This window comes from Primulina eburnea, chromosome 11 (assembly GCF_022965805.1).
Source record: "Primulina eburnea isolate SZY01 chromosome 11, ASM2296580v1, whole genome shotgun sequence".
Taxonomy (NCBI): Eukaryota; Viridiplantae; Streptophyta; class Magnoliopsida; order Lamiales; family Gesneriaceae; genus Primulina; species Primulina eburnea.
This window is the reverse complement of record NC_133111.1, coordinates 7178237-7199017: the sequence shown is the minus strand read 5'-3', so window position 1 is coordinate 7199017 and position 20781 is coordinate 7178237. Positions and strand designations below refer to the sequence as shown.

The window sequence follows — 20781 nt, the reverse complement described above, 5'->3', positions numbered from 1 at the left end:
TAGTCCCATTCTGAGCAGGAGGCGGTGGTGGTGGTTGATTAGCATTAGGGTTGACAAACCCTTGCAGCGTGGTTTCCACAATCGTGGCTATAGCCATCAAGTCCACCTGACTGAGACCAACTGCTGGTGGTTGTTGTGGGGGTTGTTGTGCATCTTCATCATTGCGGTTGTTATTGTGGTTTCCATATCGAGGATTGCGATTGTTTCTAACTGATCGTCTTATGAAAGTTCTAAGGTTGATGGCAGAATAGAGACTAAACAAAGGAAGCAAAATGATTAAGTAATTGCTCAAAATTAAATATGAAACCAAGTGATAGAAATAAATTTTTATTGATTTCTCAAGAAATTTCAATTACAAATAACCTTTGAAAATGCTAACAAAATGCAAATAGAACAAATGCTATTACAAAAAGCTACTACTGAATGTTTAATCTATCACTTCTCCTAATCCCAAATCCATAGGATCCTCTTCGACTTCTTTATCTTCTTCGGGATCCTCCTCGGGTTCGTCTTGAGGGTTGGCTATCACTGTTTCCAGATGTTCAATATGACCATGCAGAACTACATTCTGGTCGCTAAGAACTTCAACAGTGTCCTGCAGCTCTTGAATCTGAGCATCGTTCTGTTCACTATACTGACTATGCTGGTGCACGAGTTGGTGATTTAGATCCTTAAGTACTTGGATCTTCTCTACCAAGGTATCACGTAACCCGATGAACTCTGCAACAGTCTCTTGGGAGATCTCAAAATATTCTTGCGTCTTCATATTCCTCTCTTCTGCTTCATGCAAATAGTGAGCATAACGTTGAACATCACTTCTCAAGTGTTCTGCTCTACGTTGTAGCTCATCTTTGTCTAACTCCAAGCAGTAGTTATGCTCATTAAGTTTCTCTAGCTTCTTCTCTAAGCTCTTAAGTAGCTACTCTGGTCAGCTATATCGTACATCCAAAACATGAGGGTAAAGGTTCAGAAATGATCTTCAAGAATAAAAATCGAGTTATAGACAATTACTGGAATGAACAGAATCAGTAAGCCTATAACAATTAGTAGAAGAAAATAGTTCAAAAATTTTCGGTCTTAGAATTGCGTTAAAATTTTAATAAAAATCATTCACATCATGAACATGAAGCGTACCAAATTTGGTGCAAAAATACTGAGCCGTTTGGAAATGAAAATTATTCAAAATTTTGAAAAATTTTACGGAAATGATGATATCACTAATGAAACGAAAGATTTTGGGATTTGTCGGTGGTTCTAAAACTAGAGATAGGTTGTAGGTTAGGTTCTCTCCGTCGAGGGCTTTCCAACGCATACTTTTAATAGTAAAAATTCTTCCTGGATCAAAAGTTATGGCCATTTGAAGTTTGCGCGAAAAACACCTCAACTTCCATGTCATTTGCAAGGTCTACTGCATGCGCTTGCTATAATTCGCGGTCTACTGCAATTCTGATGCTACTGCAATCAGTCTGCTGCTTTTCCAGCACTGTCTGCTGCTTTCCAGCACTGTTAGAACCAGTCTGCTGCATTCCGAATCTACTGACCTATTTTTCTTCATTCAAATCTACTGGTTCTGGTTTCAGACTACTGATCTAATACTACTGTTTTTTGGTCTACTGGTTATGGTTACTGGTTTTTTTTGTCTACTGTTTTCAGACATGTGTACTGACTTCCATTTGTACGTCTATCGTTTCAGTAGTATATTACAGTAGTTTATTTTCAGTAGTCTATTTCAGTAATTTTCAGAACTTATTTTTAGAAGTCTATTAGAACTTATTATTTCTAGTTCCTCCTCTCTAGATTATGAAACATGGTTTGCTCTGATACCACTTCAATGTCACGCCCCAGGATTGGGGTTGATTGACACCGGCGTTGCTCTCAAATTTACATTCGAAACAACAAGCCTCAGAAGTACAGAATTCAGAAACCAATTTTTTAATTCATAAATACTGGATATTTCAATGTCTGATACAAAATCAATGCCAAATTTTTTACAGCGGAAATGTAAAACCAAATATAACGTCTTAACAAATGCAGCGGAATAAACATAAACTAGAACTGATAAACAACGGTCTTCTTCACCAGCCCCAGAATTGAATCTGCTCTTCTTCTTCTAACTTTTCTTCCTCGTTCTTATCTGAGACGGGTTTGGTGGGTGACTTATATGATTGTCACTCAGTAAGCAGGGGCGAGAATAACTCCTAGTTTTCGAAATCGTTTTCAACAGAAACAGTAATACAATAATATACAGAAAACTCTTATTTTCAGAACAAAAATCGGAATTCAGAAATCAGAATTAGTAAGCACTGAGCACGTTAGTGAATTTCATGGCTAAACTGATATCAGTCCCTTCTATGTTCTCACCTCTAAGGGGTGAGGCCAGAATCAGAAATCAGAATTCAGAGATGTTCAGAGTATATATTCCTACTATTATTTCACTAGGGAGTTTCAGTGCTTCAAAAATCAGATATCAGAAATCAAATATACAGAAACTGTGCTTTAAAACAGAATTATCAAACTGATTTCAAGATATTTATATATAAGCTCACTTACCGTAATTTGCTAAAAAGTGTTTCGGTCGAAGTCTGGAAATCTGCTTGTCTCGCTACTGGATTTTACAGCTCGAAAATAGGCACTCTCTTAGCTTTAATTTCAAGTGATAACTCAAGACTTGTGTAACCACAATTTCATATATCTGAGGGTGATATTTATAAGCCAAATCCGCCTGTTAGACTCACTATTAATGGCCATAATCTGCCATGATGTGTCATTAACAGCCTTTACTCCATGTTAAATGTTTCAATTGCATGTCATAAGCAGAATCAGTAGCTATCTGTTGAAATCTCGCTACTGAATTCTTCTGCTGCTGGATTCTGTCTGTTGGATTCCGTATGCTGGAAAATATCATCTTCTGAAATATTAGTTGTTGCTGAAATTATTAGCTTCTGCTGAAATTTTCTTTTGCTATTGAATATTGCTAGCTGCTGCTGGAAATTCATGTTCTCACATCAAATGTTAAAAATATAACATAATACTGAATTAAATCCGATCTACATACGTATAAACACAACATGTAAAGATCAATATGTGGAAAATTAAAGCATAAACGAAATCTAACCTCTAGTCATTGATATTGAATTTAAGATAAAATCTAGCGAGATCTCACGAACACTGAAAGTCTTTACCATATTAATCCTGAAAATTTGATTTATCTTCTATTAAATATAAGATGTCTCTCATCTTTATCATAATAAAATATGTTGACCATAATTATTTTACGAACTTAATAAAATAATCTAACAGTCCTCGCCTTTAGTTTTACATTTGTATTATTGGGTTAGGTGGATGGTAAAATTTATTATTACATCTTTTTAATATATGCAACTTTGAATTTTTTAGATTTTGGTTTTTACTTTTAGTATTAAAACCCAAACTTCTTTTTCTTTTTATATACAAAATATAATATTTTTTAGAGGATCAAAATATAATATTTTCGAATCAAAAAGAGAGAATTTTTATTTTATTTTCTTAAAAAGAAGAAGTAAATTCTACATTTGAGCTCTTTGGTTTCGTAGATTGTAGTCAAAAGTCGCAACAGAAAAACAATCGACAGTTTAACTTACCGATGGGAATCCACCCCAATACCAAACGCTACCTCCACTTTGAATATAAATATAAAATAGGAAGGAAAAAGAATACAGATCCAGTTAACATAGGAAAATACACATGTTTTTCCTCTTGATGAGATTCATAAGTGACATAAAGGAAAGACAAATTAAAACGTGGTGAGTTTTGATTTCCATTTCTCTATTATAAATCTTTGTTAATTATTCTTTTCCAATCCCTTTATATGCTCTGCATTCTTGATCTCATTTCTATTGTGTCACCGGTCTGAATATCTTTCTTGTTTTTTTTTTTTTTGTTTTTATTTGTCTTGGATTTGATTTGTTTTTTTGTTCCATAGCAAGTACGTTAACTATTTTTTGTGTTGTACAGGTGTTGACTGATGATTAAAGGTGGGATTTTTTATCATATTTTTTCGAAAGATATCTGATTTTTTGGTCGGTTGCTTCATGTTGGCAAAATTTTCGGCGGCGGCACTGTAGATTCTGGGATAAGGGGTTTTTCAGCTAATTCAGAATAAGATTATTTTTTCCTTTGTTTCTTTTTTTCCTTTCTTATCTTGCTTGATTCTTGATTTGAGGCTCTATATTACAATTCTAGCTAACTCGGATGTAAGAATATTTTATTACCCTGGTTGTTATGTGATTTTAATGGTTGGTAGTGAAAGAAATGGTAGAGAGTGATGAAAGAACTCGAAGGGTTGAGGAATGTGGAAATGACAGTTTAAGGAGTGAAGAAAAGGGATTGGGATTTGGAAGGGATCCTTCGTTTTCGGGCTGGTGCGATGAGGATGATGTCACACATACTTCTCAGTTAGAAAATAATAATTTAATGAGCTAGCGTTGGATTTTGATCTGCCTTTAGTTCAGAAGAATATGCCAGAAAATGGTTTTTTAAATGGGAAGAGTTCCCATTTCAGTAACATTCAACGAAGGATGGAGCATGGTAGTGACATTGATGATAACTCCACTAATGGTGTGGAGAATAAGAATGAGAGTTATTTGTCTTTTGACGTTGAAAATGGTGATGCAATTGATAGAAGATATGAAAATGGTACAAGCGACAGTACTCGGATGGATTACAATAGCACATCTAGGCCGAGTACAAAGAACCCTATTTCTGTTGTTGATGTGCTGAAAACATTGTTTTTCATACTGGTTTGGTACACATTCAGTACAATCCTAACGCTGTGAGTCCTTCCTTTTTTTATCATTAGTAATTTGGGATGTTGCTTCTTTAAGAGTATGTTTCTCACTTATCATTTACTTCAAACAGGTATAATAAAACTTTATTAGGGGATAACATGGGGAAATTCCCTGCCCCACTGTTGATGAACACTGTCCACTTTGTCATGCAAGCTGTTTTGTCAAATGCCATTACTTGGTTTTGGTCGGACAGATTTCATTCCTCTGGCATGTCATGGAGGGATTACTTTGTGAGAGGTAGTAAAAAGATCGTTTACTGTTATATTTATTATTTATTTTAAGTGTTGCAGCTTTCATGCAGGTCTCGTCCAGTGTTAGCTTGATTATTTGTTATTTAATGTCCATCGTTTTCATCTCTGAACACGTGGACAAAGTTAATGACACACTTATGCATTGTTTCGTTTTTACTTTTTCTTCTTTTTCTAATTATGGAAATTTAACTTGCAACTAGGTTGGTATTGAATATTTAGCAACTGCGCGTGAAAATGCGAAAGTTACTTTTGGATAATGGTAACGAGATTACTTGGTCCTTAGTCCTTACTTCAATCGATGTAGCATGGACGCAATAATTTTTGGGCTACTTTTGTTTGAGAGAAGCTACACGATTCTTTTACTTTCGCTCTTTGTGGGGGTGGGATCATGCATAGTTGTCAAGGGTACACCGAGGCACACAAGGGCCATTAAGCCTGAGGCGCGAGGCGAGGTGTGCGCCTTGCCGAAGCAAGACACACATTTTTAAATTTTTTAAAAATATATTTATCTTAGATAAATATATTAAATATGAAATAATTTAAGAATGATTAATAATTTCATGGTAATCAGTAACATGATTAAAATTCCCCAATCATCAAAATCAAGTTCATCTTCTTCCATCGAAACATCAGAGTCCCCAGAACTTTCAGACTTGTATTCTTCTTGGTTTTCATCATTTTCTTAATCAACATCAATTTTACTTCCTTTCTTAATCCAAAAGACGTGAAATTGGTCTTTCGAGTTGTTTTAGATGTAGATGTCCTCACCTCGCTCTTCTGTTCAGGGCTCTCTTCTTCTAATTTCGGCATTGGGCGTTGGATTGCTAGGGTTTGAGTTTGAGCTTTTTGTTTTAAACAAGTAATTAAAAAAATTCCACTCAGGCGCACTTGTTTCCAAGGCTAGTCCAGGCAAGCGCCTGGGCTCTCCTTAATGAATCGATGCGCCTAGGACTTCAAGCGCAGGGTCCTTGCCTGGTGGCGCCTCTCGCGTTGTCACTTTCGCATTTGACAACGCGAGAGGTGCTTGACTACGCAAGAGGCGCTCACCTTTGACAACTATGGGATCATGGGAATTTAATTTGCACGACATTGTTTATCAAAATACGTTCTCATTTATTTTGGGGATGTAGTTTCAGAATTTTTGTCCCGTGGATGGTCATGTGAAACTTTGTCTGTAATAAGTATGTAGGATGATGTCCTGACAGAATTGTTTCTACCCATTTCTGTCGATAGTATTTGTTTGTGTACTGGGATACCAACTTATGATATTTATCTTGTTTCTTTCGGGGTCAACCATACTACTTCACAATATTCGTGCTAGTACAATGTCGCGATCAAACGATATTAAACATAATTAAACAATGTGGTTTAGTTCAAAGGTTTGACCATAAGCATAATACAAGTATTAATATTTATAGAATTATCGGAGTCCTAAAACTACAAAACCTCATGATTCATCGAGTTATCTTTTACTACACCGTGCTCTTGACTTTTGGCCCTTTGCTATGAACTAAAGCTACTCGCTAATTAACATATTACTGTTTGTTTTTACTCCTTTCTTAAAGAAACTTGCTTCTGGCTGCAAGTATCATTAACTTCTCTAACAAACTAATGCTACAGAGGGCCTTTGCCTTTCTCAGTTGTACCAACGGCTCTCAGCACTGCATTGGATGTTAATCTAAGCAATGAATCCCTGGTGTTCATCTCAGTCACATTTGCCACAATGGTTGGTCTTTTCTCTTCCATCATATTGTATGAAGATTGATTTAAGAGTTGGATACTTCAATTAAAATTTTCAAAACTTCAGTTTCTTGGATTTTGTGTAAGATAGTTGAGAAATGCCACTGGCCTCTCTTGGAAATTATATCCAATGGATAAATCTATTAGTGGCTGTTGACGTGTTGTGGCTGACTGTAGTAATCCACACCTTTAAGTTATGAATAGACCGCTGAATCCTTAGATAATACAGAATTGACATGCTTCACGATGAGGCATAAAAATAAACAAAAATTGAAAAATACTACACAAGAAAATTGAAGTGCTAAAAAAAACTTATGATTGTGATCTTGATGAGGCCTTCCAGACTTACATACCTTTTTAGATGGGGCGGGAGTGTCATCTTGTTTCCTCGTGTTTATTACTTGGTTTATGCACTTGGCTGATGCATACACTTGCTTCACTAAGACTTTCCTGGTTATTTATTTCTAATTTAGTTTGGTTTTCCTGTAATTTGATGATGCATTCAGGAATTTCAAATAGAATCATCAGGCTTGATCCATACCTTTTATTTTTTAAATCAACTCTTGATCAGTTAGTTAATCCTTCAGTTAGACGACACAAAGTCCTTAGCTAAATCCATTACTTTTTTGCAGTGTAAATCGGCGGCGCCTATATTTCTCCTTCTGTTTGCCTTTGCTTTCAGGTATTTTCCATGAACTGCCCCCGTTTTTAACACAAAAACAATTTAGCATTATTTCGAAACATATATTGGAAACTCAATTTGTTCTCGCATTAAACAATGAAAAAGGCAATCCAAACTATTTTAAACCTGAAATGAAACTGCAAGTAGGTTGTATATTCGATATCATTAGGATGAAGGGAGTCAGACAAACATACGCATGGATTGGTGAGGACCTTTGATTACGATTGGATGGAGGGAATTGATTTGGGTGGATCAATTTGATTTGGCAAAAGGATTTTAAGCTTGAATTTCGAATGACATCAATTTGGATGTATTATTAATAAATAAGTTTAAAATGTGATGAGATGGATTTTAAATTTGCTGAAATTCAAGATTATGATTCAAAGAGCTAAAATGGATTTAAAATCCTTAATTTCAAGGATGCTAGAATTTAAGTTTTTTTGGGCAAGTTTGTTTAAATGAAGTACCATAATTGATCAATATATTTGATACAATTCTTCGTGTGAAGGCTGTAATCATATGCTGCACTCTGTTGAAATTTAGTCATTCATCATTTTAACCTGTCTTTTGTCGCAAAATTTATGAAGATTGGAGTCACCAAGTGTGCAGCTGCTAGGCATCATTTTTATCATCTCTGTCGGCGTATTATTAACTGGTAAGAATATTCTTTAATTATACACTTCTAGTTCATTTATGTCTTCTAGTTCATTTATGTCGGTATATTAATGTGACTATTGTTTTGTGATATGTTGAAGCAAAGTATACTTTTTTGCAACATTCTTCCTCCATTCTGGGTAAAGGCTGACCTTCACTTGATCGGAGGGCTTTTTGACAAATAAATTATCAGAACTGCACTTTCAAATAATGACTAATGCAGCACCTCTTGAACTCTGGAGCACTGTCAAAGCAGTAGTTATTAACTGAAACAAAATATAATGTTCGTAGGATCAGAAAATCAGGATAAATTTTGCATGCATCAGTTTTTGTATTACTTTGTTTCACCACCGACATTTTTGTTATTAATGCAGTTGCAAAGGAAACTGAATTTGAGTTTTGGGGCTTTATATTTGTTATGCTTGCTGCTGTTATGTCTGGATTTCGATGGACGATGACACAGATTCTCCTCCAAGTATGAGTAATATTTATTTGCTAGTTTAATTGTTAAATTTCTGGTTTTGATCTGATCTCGTTTCCTTGTTTCCATTTTGTTTCTATTGTTCTCACATGTCTTCTTCTCTGCTTTTCTGTTATATTACTCGGTTTGTGCTGATCAAATCTGACGTGAAGAAAGAAGTCTACGGTAAGTGCATTTAATCCCTCAGTCTGGCCTTAAATTTTTTCTCGCCTTGTAACTATGAGACTAAGCGATGAGTAGATATTATTGTGAATCAATTACCATGTTTTGGTCCCAAATCACTTGGCGGTTTTCATGTTGATCATGATAAAATAGTTGCTTTCCACCACAAAACCAGACAAAATATGTCATTTATACAATTCACAGTTGCCACAATTAGATGAATTAGATCAAATTCCACAACATTCGTTTGGCTTTCCAACTAATTGGTTGTTTTCCTTCCTATGTGTCAAGGCCTTAAAAATCCACTCACTTTGATGAGCTATCTGACTCCAATTATGGCAATTGCAACTGCTCTACTTTCTTTGATGTTGGATCCGTGGCGCGAATTCAAAATGACTAGCTATTTTGACAGCTCGTGGCACACTACTAGAAGTTGTTTTCTATTGTTGTTTGGTGGAACACTTGCTTTCTTCATGGTAAATATTTTTTGTATCATTCTTTTACTCTACTTTTTCTAAAGATGGAGTACTATTTATCTGAGCAGTCTCAATAACTCGATAAAGCACAGGCAGTCTTTGTTTTATGTTTTTTAAAAATATTTTCAGTTGTCGAAAAAACCAAACATATCCGGAAAATGTATTTTTCATCTCATTTTATATCTCCTGATATAATTATAGTTTTTAATACAACTTTTTATCATTTCCTCTAAGTACCATATTGATATGTTATATTTTAACCCAATAATTTCAAATTTTAAAACACCTCACACCATGAAAATAACTAAAACTATGCGATTTGGCATCACTAGTCCAACAAAATTGTTGCATGACATGACATTTTCAATTAAAGAAAATAAAAAAAATGTGGATATATCGAAATTCCAAGAAGATATCCCAAAACAGTTTCATAAAATAGCCAAGAACAGTATCAAGAGTCGCCACTGTGTCTTATATGTATTTTGTGTCCACCACTTATGGTTTTCCTTGATTTTCGATAACGTCATTAAAGTCAAATTGATTATTGCTTTCAACAGTTTATGTTTTGTTTGTCTTCAAAATATGAATTCCTTGTTCTATGAAAAGCTAGAGTTAATGTCTTATTGCAGGTATTGACGGAGTTTATTCTCGTGTCAGTTACTAGTGCTGTAACTGTGACAATAGCAGGAGTGGTGAAGGAGGCTGTGACTATATTGGTATAAATTTGCATGCTCCATTTTGCCGTAAATCTTAGTTTTTACTTTTGTTTTCCCACTACAATTTTGGATTTGTGAGGAAGATTAATGTTTAGTTAGTTTAATTTTATTCAGTTTCGTGTAGAAACAATATATTAAAGCCATTCTGTGAATCTTCGAAATTTTGATCAGGTCGCAGTCTTCTATTTCCATGACCAGTTCACATGGTTAAAAGGTCTTGGCCTCATAACAATAATGGCTGGTGTTGGTTTGTTTAACTGGTACAAGTAAGTGATCAAACTCCATCTAGATACTATGTGTTAAATTACGAGAGTGTGTGTGAATAAAAAAAGTAAGACAGTAATCAAAACACATACCATTGACCTATTGTTTACTTGTGATGAACCATATTAATCTAGCAGCGAAGATTTTGGTGTTCAATGATTTTAGTATTGGGTTCTTTGTTCACATTCAGTGTGTAATGTTAATGTTCTACTTTTGAAAAAAAAAAAAAAAAAAAATTTGTTTGCCTTGTGAGGTAGTATGTTCCATATGTTCACCCTGAAAATGTAAAAGAAGGAAAATCTAAAGTGTGCCTTAGTGAATCGCTATTTTCTATATTTTCAAGCTGAATTTGTAAAAGATTAGCCGTGTAATTTGACAATCAATATCTATGGTCTGACTTCTCCTGTCAATTAACATCTAACTGGGAAGCATGATATTTTTCATGATTTTAATGTTATATTGAATGCTTTTATTGCAAATATACAATAAAATCATAAATGACCGCAGTTTCACCACTCTTTAAAAATGTGGACGACTTCACGTCTTGATGGAAATCTTCAGCGCTGCTGCAAAATTCTACATTGTTGATTTTGGTCTCTTTTGTATATCAGGTATCATAAATTGCAGAATGGAGCGAAAAACAATCACTCAACAACAGAGGATGGTCCTTCGAAGTACGTTATCCTTGATGAACAGGATGAGGACACTCCTTAAGAACAACTTTGTGTAAATGCTACTAAATTTGGGTAAGTTTCTTACTAATTTTCCAGCCATGAACCTTGGTTTTGGTATAATCTTACTTAAAGCAGCAAAAATTCTCCCGGTTTTTTTTCTCTCATGTTATCTCTTGGATTTGAACTAATGAATTGTGTCACAATTAGATGTTACTTTGTCGGACTTCTCTGGGAACCATCCATCTGTTGGAGGGGTTGATATGGACTTGTACTAGATTTTAAGTAGTCTAAACCATCGTATTGAGTTTGTTCACTTGGCGGTACGATCCGATCCTGTGAGCAGTATCGTGTGACGCCAGCTTTTTTTATTTTATTAACGGGTATAAACACAAGGATTGGTTTACCAAACCAATGCAAGATTATCTTTCTCATGCATTGGCGTATCTCTTGTTTTACACTTTAAGCCATTTTGAGCTACAAGGATAGTGTTGAGTCTGATTAATTGATTTAGCCTCTTGGTTGTTGCAGGCGCTACTTGAGCTTCCCCCAGCTGTGTGACGTACTCACGACGAACCTGGACTCGTCGAGGGCATGGTTCTTTTTCGTATGGTGTTTGAGGTTTCACAACATACTGAAGGAGAAAATTGTATGGATGGAGCCTTCAGCTTATTTTTTAGTTCTCTACTGGACAGTTTCATTATCTCTCTCTCCTGTTTCTCCACACGCGTCTTTGATATCTAAGATTTGTTGTGATTTTCAATTATTTCATTCATTAATTTTTTTTTGTAATATATTCGATTATCAAATGTCTGAATATTCGTTCCAGGATTATAATAATTATGCATTATATTTTTTTTGGTTGGTTTGTTTATGAAGTGGAATATATACTTTTTCTTTTAGATCGATGGATAGGTTTAGAAATAAATGCATTTCATAATTTATTTAACAATAAAGGGAGGAGGCCATTATTTCGAAGTCCATAATTCCTCCATTGAATCAATAAATAAATCGTGGCACTAAGTCAAATCCTCCTTTCATTCTTATCAAAATATTTTGATGTAAAAACCACATAAAATATTATTATTAATTTAAATAAGTAAATGAAATACCAATGGAGCTTCTGGAACATTAATCATCCGTAATAGTTTTTTTTTTTTAGCTTACTAGGCATTCAATTCTTGGTAATAATTTAAGTATCTTGTGAGACGTTCTCACGAATCTTTATCTGTAAAACAGGTCAACACCACCGATATTCACAATTAAAATTAATACTCTTAGCATAAAAAGTAATATTTTTTCATGGATGACTCAAATAAGAGATCTGTCTCACAAAACGATCCGTGAGAACATCTCACACAAGTTTTTGTCTTCGTCAATTATATATATAAGATTTAGCAGAAGACCATCAATAAAGGATTATTTTCTTAAAAAAAATCCTCAGCAAGTGATATTACATCATTAAAGCTATGAATATCGAGATGTTAGACAAGAAAATTTATTGGATGGTAACTGAAAAGGTAGTGTGCACTAATATAATCCTTCTTCCAGTTCAGACATATAAACTTATTTGTTTTTTACAAAGATTGAAAAAATTATTCAGCTGGAAAAAGTCGAGACCAGATTACAGAAAGTGGAAATGGAGGCAGATGAGTTCAGGGAAAAGCAATGTTTATAAAACAAATTTCATAATTTGTCCTTGTTTAATTCATTTAAAACATAATTGCATTTTTTTTTTCTATTAATTAGTTAATAATAAAGATATATTAGTAAAAACTGAAAAAACAAGAATGCTAACTTGACTTTATATTTGAGACAGGAAACAAGCATAGATAGTCGGGGAAAGTTGAAAAAAAATGCAAGCCTGTATAACGAAGAAAGAAAATCTTGTACAGACTGTAATATTTATGTATATCACGATGGAAAATTTGAGAGAGAGTGTATGGTTTCTAGAAACTCTGGTGCGACGAGCATTTTGTTATTGTTGGCTTCACGTCAACAGTAACACCACTTGGCCAGTCATCACACCACTGCCTCGATTTGATGATCGACACTCGGCGTTCACTTGCTTGCCAAAATTTTTGGATATTTCTGTTGGCCCTTTATTGTATTTTGAAAAGAAACGTGTGATGTTTTGTGATACACAAATTTATCTTTTAAATTTATTTATATTTGGATAAGAATTTTGTTTTTCTAAAATATTAAGTTTCTTAAACTCTATATTTGATCTTTAATATTTAAAAAAAACTAGTATTAAACCCGTGCGATGTACAGGATGATATTATTAAAAAATAGTGAAAAATGAATAGACATTTAAATTGAAAAAATAATATAATTATAAAAATTATTTTTTCGCTATTTTTAAAAAAATTTCTTAAATACAACACACGTCGATTAATTTTTTTAGCTAATAATCACTATCATATATCAAAATTTTAGATTATGTTAGCTTATAACAATGACATGATGATTATCGTGTTTAGTGTATTGATGTCGACCACCAACCGTAATACATATTTAATTCTTTAATTTTTTGAGAAACTATATATTATTATTTATAACATGTGCTAAAAAAAGTTTTAAATCAAATTCAATAAATTTAATGAGAAAAACTTTTTTAAAATTCAATAACTTCATCTAAATCCACATTCACAAAAAAATTTGTGACATGGCACGTGTTTGACTCATTTGAAATGAGGTCCAGTCTACGAACCCGCGCGAAGAGTAGTGATTTAACTCTAAGAGAAGGGTCTAATGATCTCGATGCAACTCAAAAATACAGGCATTTGTGGGTTCAATGCGAAAATTGTTATGGATTAAATTATAAAAAACAATAATTGTTTCATCAATATCTTTATCCAAATGAGTTGTGATTTTATTTACAAAATATCTTCATAATATACACAGCCTATTATTCCTAAAAAAAATGAAATAAGCGATTATAAATAAATTATGTATAAACCAGAAAAGTTATTTTATTAACATTTACTATGTGTATTCCAAAACAATGCCAATAAATTTTACAATGTGTCTCCTAATAAGATGCGTACTGTGGGGACCCGGACGCTAATCAATTCTTAATCATCATTGGGACTAATTAATCAATTATAAACAGGGTCTAAAAATTTTTCTTTTAAAATGCGGAACGTAGTGGCATACAAACCTATATACATCTCAGTATATAAAATACAATACAAGTCCTGTACTGCATACATTCAAACTAACTAAGGTTTGACAACTAATGTCAAGTGTCCAACCCTATCTCTAATCCAAGTCCGGAGCCTCCACTCTAATCACGATCTCTCCTCATCTCCTGGACCCTGATCATGTCCCACCTGTTGTCAAGTACACATACAAACAAGACAACAGCCGGATAACTCCGGTGAGAATATAATCCCAGTATAAATCAACGAAACATGCAATCATATAAACAAATATAAAGTATGTAATCAGGTAACAAATATATGTATCAAAATCTGAAACATAAGCAATATCAAACTGTCGACAATACTCGTAGCTACGTCATTTAAGACTAGATTCAATCCTAGTCTAGGGATCCCGATTCCAGAAGTTGGCATTCCTATATCGACTAACAGTAATAGAAAAGACTCCCGTTCTATCCACGCCGATATAATATCAATTAACAGTAATAGAGGAAGCTATTATTCTATCCACATCGGTATAGTAACGACAAACAGTAATAGAAGCAACTCCAATTCTATCCACATCAACATGACATCGATTAACAGTAATAGAAGGGTCACGATTCTATCCACATCGATACAGTACCGACTAACAGTAATAGAAAAGAAGCCTTCCATCTATCCACACCGATAGCCAACCCTCCGATGACAGACTATCTTGTGACATCGTGCAATGTGCCCGTGGCGATACCACCACTATCAGGCACGGTTGTCACAAGATCACTCGACTGATACCTGTTGTCTATCTATCAAGAGAACAAGTAATCCAATACCTGCTACCTATATATCAAGAGAACAAGTATATCAATTAAAACATGCAAAATCAATGGAATAAAGTAAAGTATGTGATTTAGGGAAACCCAAGTCTAAACCGACTCAAGTCCATCTCCCAATACCACATTGACTTATACCTTTCCTTCGTCGGTTTCTGGCTCAGTCGAAGTCCTGAACTCACAGCCTGTCTGGAAATGACAATATCAATAATCTCATATCAATATACCTTTCAAATCAATAACAATCTGATCAATTTGGATTTAATTCAAAATCAACGGCATGACGGTACAATCTCAATATCCCCGTCAATACAACATCCCCAGATAACAGTTACAATCCATAACCCATATCCAATACAATCCGTAATCCAATCACAATTCAAATCTGTCCGGTATAAATCAATATACCCTACAAATTCATAACAATTCCATAATCAGTCCGTTTCTAAATCTGACTTCGATTCTATGATGTCTAACATATCAAGAACATCATATATGAATTCTATTCAATTCTGACAATAGCATAATTTCAAAGCATGTTAAAACGTAGCAAAACTTACGTCCAGTTGTAGCCTACGCTGATAGGATTACAGTACTGAAGTCGGATTACAATTCAGACGGACGGATTTCTCAGAAAAGGCGTAAGGATTTTCAACACCTATACAGGAACCCTTTTCTCGAGCTTCTCTCTTTCCTTATCAAAATTCTGAAGGATTTCATATATATATAATCCTATTGCTCGGTTAATGATACGTGTTCACTTTTCATGAATTTCGGTCGGTGCTCGGGCGGTAATAAACTACCGCTCGAGCGCGGCATCCTCTATCCAAATCCTTCCGGATTGCACATTGGCGCTCGGGCGGTCACAAACTACCGCCCGGGCGCCACTTCCTCTGCCCGACACATGAGCTTATTGAACATTGGCGCTCGAGCGGTCATTTTCTACCGCTCGGGCGCCACTAATTCTGTCCAAGAATTGCACCCGTCGTGTAAAAACTCATTTCGTGTCCCGATTAATCCTTTCGTAATCATATCAGATTATAAATCAATAATTACCGATTACTAAGATTAGATTCTCGGGCATTACACGTACTTTCTTTAGAATTAGTTTAATCATTTCCATTACGGGACATTTTATACTATCATGTATCCGTGAACTTTGTAATATAGAAGAAAATTATAACATTAGTAAATACGTAATAATTAAAATTTTGTACAAATAGAAGATAATATTTTTAATTTTCGATTATTAAAGTCATATTTCAAACTTAATGTCTCATTGTTTCCATATGTAGGTAGTTCATAACATATAACAAATCTAAATTTAAATGAACATTACATCTTGGAAGGATTCAACTCAAATATGATGCTGAAAAAATGATTCATTTCAGAGTTAAATTTTGGAGTAGATAAATTTAGTAAGATAAATATAATAAAATTGGTTTTTAATATAATATGCAATATTGCATTATTTATAATTTAAAATTCAAATAAGACATCTCAAGGGACAAAAATTATACATTGGATGATTTTGGCAGAATTATATCATACATTAACTTTTTGAAATTATGGAAATCTCGTTGCATGTTTTGGATGTCAACATTTATGATTATTGAGGGTAATATACTTGTTAATTGAGGGTAATTTAATGTTCATTTGAAACTCTTTTGAATCTATCTCTTTTAATTTTCTTGGGCTCTCTTATTTGAATTTTTAAGAAGACAATTCAAGATATATAATATGCATATGGTTTTGGAAGAAAACTACAATACTTTAATTCATTCAAATTGAGGTAATTTCGAGATAATATGCATTTGGGATAAAAAAAAAAATTTATGATTATTAAATGGTAATCTAATGTCCATTGAAAAATCTTGTTGTAGTGATAACTTTTAATACTCAAACAATTTTATTTTTAGAAAAATTAAATTAAATAAATAAATATTGTATTTCTTTTTTAGTAAGTAATTTGAACATGAAATTATTTAAAATAGCAAATTGTATTTTTGAATGATTTACCTCATGAATGATACTGAACATTTACCTCATCTATATATATGTATATAGATGAGTAATGCTGAACATTGCAATAATTTGTATTTAAAATTTATTTATATATTTTTTAATAAAAATTAAATATATCATAGTAACACAAAATCACATCACAAATTAAATTGATTGATATAATCAATGCAAAATTGTTAATGTAGTTTACGTTTTCAATAGAGATTAGTTTCAATATAAATAAAAAATAAAAAACATATAATACATAAATTATATTTGAATTAATATAAAAATAAATTAAATTCAAATTTGAATTAAATGAATTGATATAATCAATGAAAACAATCATTGAAGTTATCATTTATTGCAGTACACATATTTCAATATTTATGATATATCTTTCCTTTTTTAGAAATGACATTTTGGCGGGAAACTACTATTTTTGGCAAAAACTCTGCTTTTATATATATATAGATTTGTTTCATAGTGAAATACTACTTTTCATATTTTGTAGGAACATATTCAAGGAATTATATTAAGATCAACACAAGCCTATATATATTGAAGAATAATTGACGCACAAGAGATGCGAGAGTACAGAAGAACGATATACGAGAGAATTTTCCGAAGAACTCGCAAATACAAAATCTCGAAATTTACTGTATTGTCGTGACGTGTTGGAGACATTTGAAGACAACACCTTTACAAATGTTTATTGAAGAATTGTTTTGTTATTCCGAATTCGGGCTACACAGATTTGCATTATTGTGTTTTTTTAATATCTTTATTGAAATTTTATGATGCAATTTACTTTTTTGACTTAATAAGGAATATAGTTTGTCACTCTTTCATTGGTATTATTTTTGTAAACTCTATTTCTTTTCTAATGATTATTTTGTCGTGAAGTATCATACATCACACAAGTGTCTTCACTTGTGCATAATTATCTTTGTGTTATTTTTAATCACTTGTGTGTTATATTATTACGCCGCATATTGTCACAATGTATAACAACATCTGAGACAACATTTATCTGATACACACAATTTTTACCATCATGTTAAACAAAATACTTTAACTTGGTATCAGATCCAACTCTTGATGTTATTAAATGTGTTTTTGGTTATTTTTGTTTAGCAAGTAAAATTCAATAGATGTGTCACTTGCCAACACCGCACTACGACCATTTGTCTTTGATGGATCCAACTACGCTATTTAAAAATTCAAAACAGGATTTTATATCGAATTCATAGATGAAAGAACATGTCAACGATTGGACTCTACCGAAAAGAGCTGATGAAGATGGTGATAGTTTGATCAAACCAGAAAGTGATTGGACAACTGATGAGTCCAACATTGAATGTCATCTTCATATCAGTTGATATAAACATGTGTACAACATGATCACCAGCTATGTTTCTGCTAAGAATACATGGAAAATCCTTCAAAAACATTGTGAAGGATCTGAAAGTGTACGAAGAACAAAGTTAATAATGTTAATATATAAATTTGAAAGTTCGAAGATGGAAGAAACTAAGACAATCATCGAGTATGATCGCCGCTTGAGAGATAGGCAATGAAGCGTTCAGCTTGGAGATCCGATTTCAAATGAAAGATTGGTCAGTAAAGTATTACGATATTTTTGGAGTGTTTCAATATCAAGATCTGTGCAATTGATGAAGCATGAGATAAAATTCAGCTCACACTAGATGACTGGATGAGTTCCCTTCATACCTCGAGATGAACATGAACTTTTAAAAGAAGGACAAATGTAAAATTATTGCTTTCTAAGTTTCTAATGACTCCTACAACGATCTTATTCAATTGTCAAAATTTCAAAAAACGGGTTGAACTTGATTCTGAAAAAAAAAATCAAGTGTTTGAGAACTGACAATAGAGGAGAATATATCATTGAAGAATTTGATGCATATTGTCAATACGAGGGCATCAAAAAGAAAATTCACGGTGGCTTACACACTTCAACAGAATGAAATGGTAGAGTAGATGAACAAAACTTTGTTGGACAGAACAAGAGCTATGTTGAGGACTGCGGGTCTAGACAAGTCATTTTGGGCGGAAACAGTCAAAACCTCTTGTTATATTATCAATTGTTCCCCTTCAGTGGCAATTCATCTAAAGACTCCGATAGAGATGTGGACTAGGATGCCAGCTGATTATTCTTATTTGCATATATTTGAAAGTTTTGTGTACATTCCATACAATGATCAAGAACGATCGAAGTTACATTCGAAATATATAAAATGTATCTTTTTGGGTTATGCTAATGGAGTAAGGGGTTTCGCTTGTGGGATCCTACTGTCCACAAGCTTTTCATCAGCTGAGATGTTAATATCGAGGAAGATAAAGTAAAGAGAGACAAAGGAAAACTGAATTCAGAAACTACTATATTTCAAGTTGAAAATAATGCAGACAAATGTCAAATTTCTTGTGAAGAAGCACAGAGCACGAAAAACAAGAACATATTGAGCCTGTTGTATCCAATGTGAGGCAGTCAACTCGAGACAGAAGACCATCATATTGGCTTTTAGATTATATCACTGAAAACAATATTGCATATTGTTTATTATCAGAGGATGGTGAACCATCGAGTTTCCACGAGGCTACTCAAGGCTCGGATGTATCCGTGTGGATGAGAGCAATTCAGGAAGAATTGGAAGCATTAGACAAGAATAAAACTTGGGATCTTGTTAACTATCATGAATGAGGAAAACCATTATAAAAAAATGAGTCTATAATATCAAGCGTGATGACAATAACAAAGTGGATCAGTATCGTGCTAGATTGGTGGTAAAAGTGCATGCTCAGAAATAAGACATTGACTTCAATGAGACATTTTCTCTTGTGATTCGGCATTTTGTGTGGCGTTTTGTGTTGGCATTGTGTGTGGCGTTTTACCTATATATAGAACAGCTAGATGTGAAAACGGTGTTTCTTCATTGATATCTTGAAGAAGAAATTTATATGCTCTTAAAAGAAAGTTTTGCGGAAAAAGGCAAAGAGAACTTGGTTTGCAGGTCGAACAAATCTCTGTATGGTCTCAAACAGACGTCAAGGTGATGGTACAAGAGATTTGATTCTGATATCATGGGCTTTGGATACAACTGACAGAGTGCAGACCCTTGTACATATTTCAAAAGGTCTGGTGATGATTATATCATTTTGTTGTTGTATGTGGACGACATGTTGGTAGCAGGACCCAACGAAGAACAGGTCCAAGGATTGAAAGCATAATTAGCTAGAGAATTTGATATGAAGAACTTGATACCAGCAAACAAGATTCTAGGCATGCAAGTTCACTGAGACAGAAGTAACATAAAGATTTGGCTTGTATAGAAAAATTATTTTAAGATAGTCTTTGAATGCTTCAACATGCAAGATAGTAAGCCAATTTTGACCCTTGTTCTTGTTAACTTCAAGTTATCCTCCGAGATATGTCCTAGCAGTGAAGCAGAGAGGATGGAGATGTCTCGAGTACTATATGCATCAGCAGTGAAAAGTTTGATGTTCGCCATGATCTGTACAAGACCGGACATTGCTCAAGAATTGGGAGCAGTTACTCAATATATGACGAATCCTAGACGAGAGCATTGGAGTACTGTTAAGAGGATCTTTAGATACATTAATGGTACCTCAAATGTTGTTTTATGTTATGGAGGTTCAGATTTTATACCCAGGGGCTATGTCGATTCAGATTATGCAAGAGATCCTGATAAGAGAAAATTTACTATTGTATATATGTTTACACTTGCAGGGGGAGCAGTAAGCTGGGTTCAAAACTGCAAACAGTTGTGACGTTATCTATAACAGAAGCAGAATATATGACAGCTACTCAAGCCTAAAAGAAACAATATGAATTA

At 33.6% G+C, this 20781-nt stretch overlaps 1 protein-coding gene across 1 annotated transcript; it reads left to right on the top strand.

Annotated features, from left to right (window-relative positions):
* The first annotated feature begins 3580 nt into the window (after positions 1-3580).
* On the top strand, positions 3581-11787 carry LOC140804347 (probable sugar phosphate/phosphate translocator At1g06470). The gene is given in 14 exon segments (XM_073160302.1): positions 3581-3782; positions 3994-4447; positions 4450-4810; positions 4897-5063; positions 6718-6803; positions 7450-7499; positions 8087-8154; positions 8528-8628; positions 8787-8799; positions 9088-9272; positions 9902-9988; positions 10160-10254; positions 10864-10998; positions 11455-11787. Coding segments are annotated over 12 exon segments (1473 nt in total). The 5' UTR covers positions 3581-3782; positions 3994-4290; the 3' UTR covers positions 10967-10998; positions 11455-11787.
* Positions 11788-20781: the final 8994 nt, after the last annotated feature.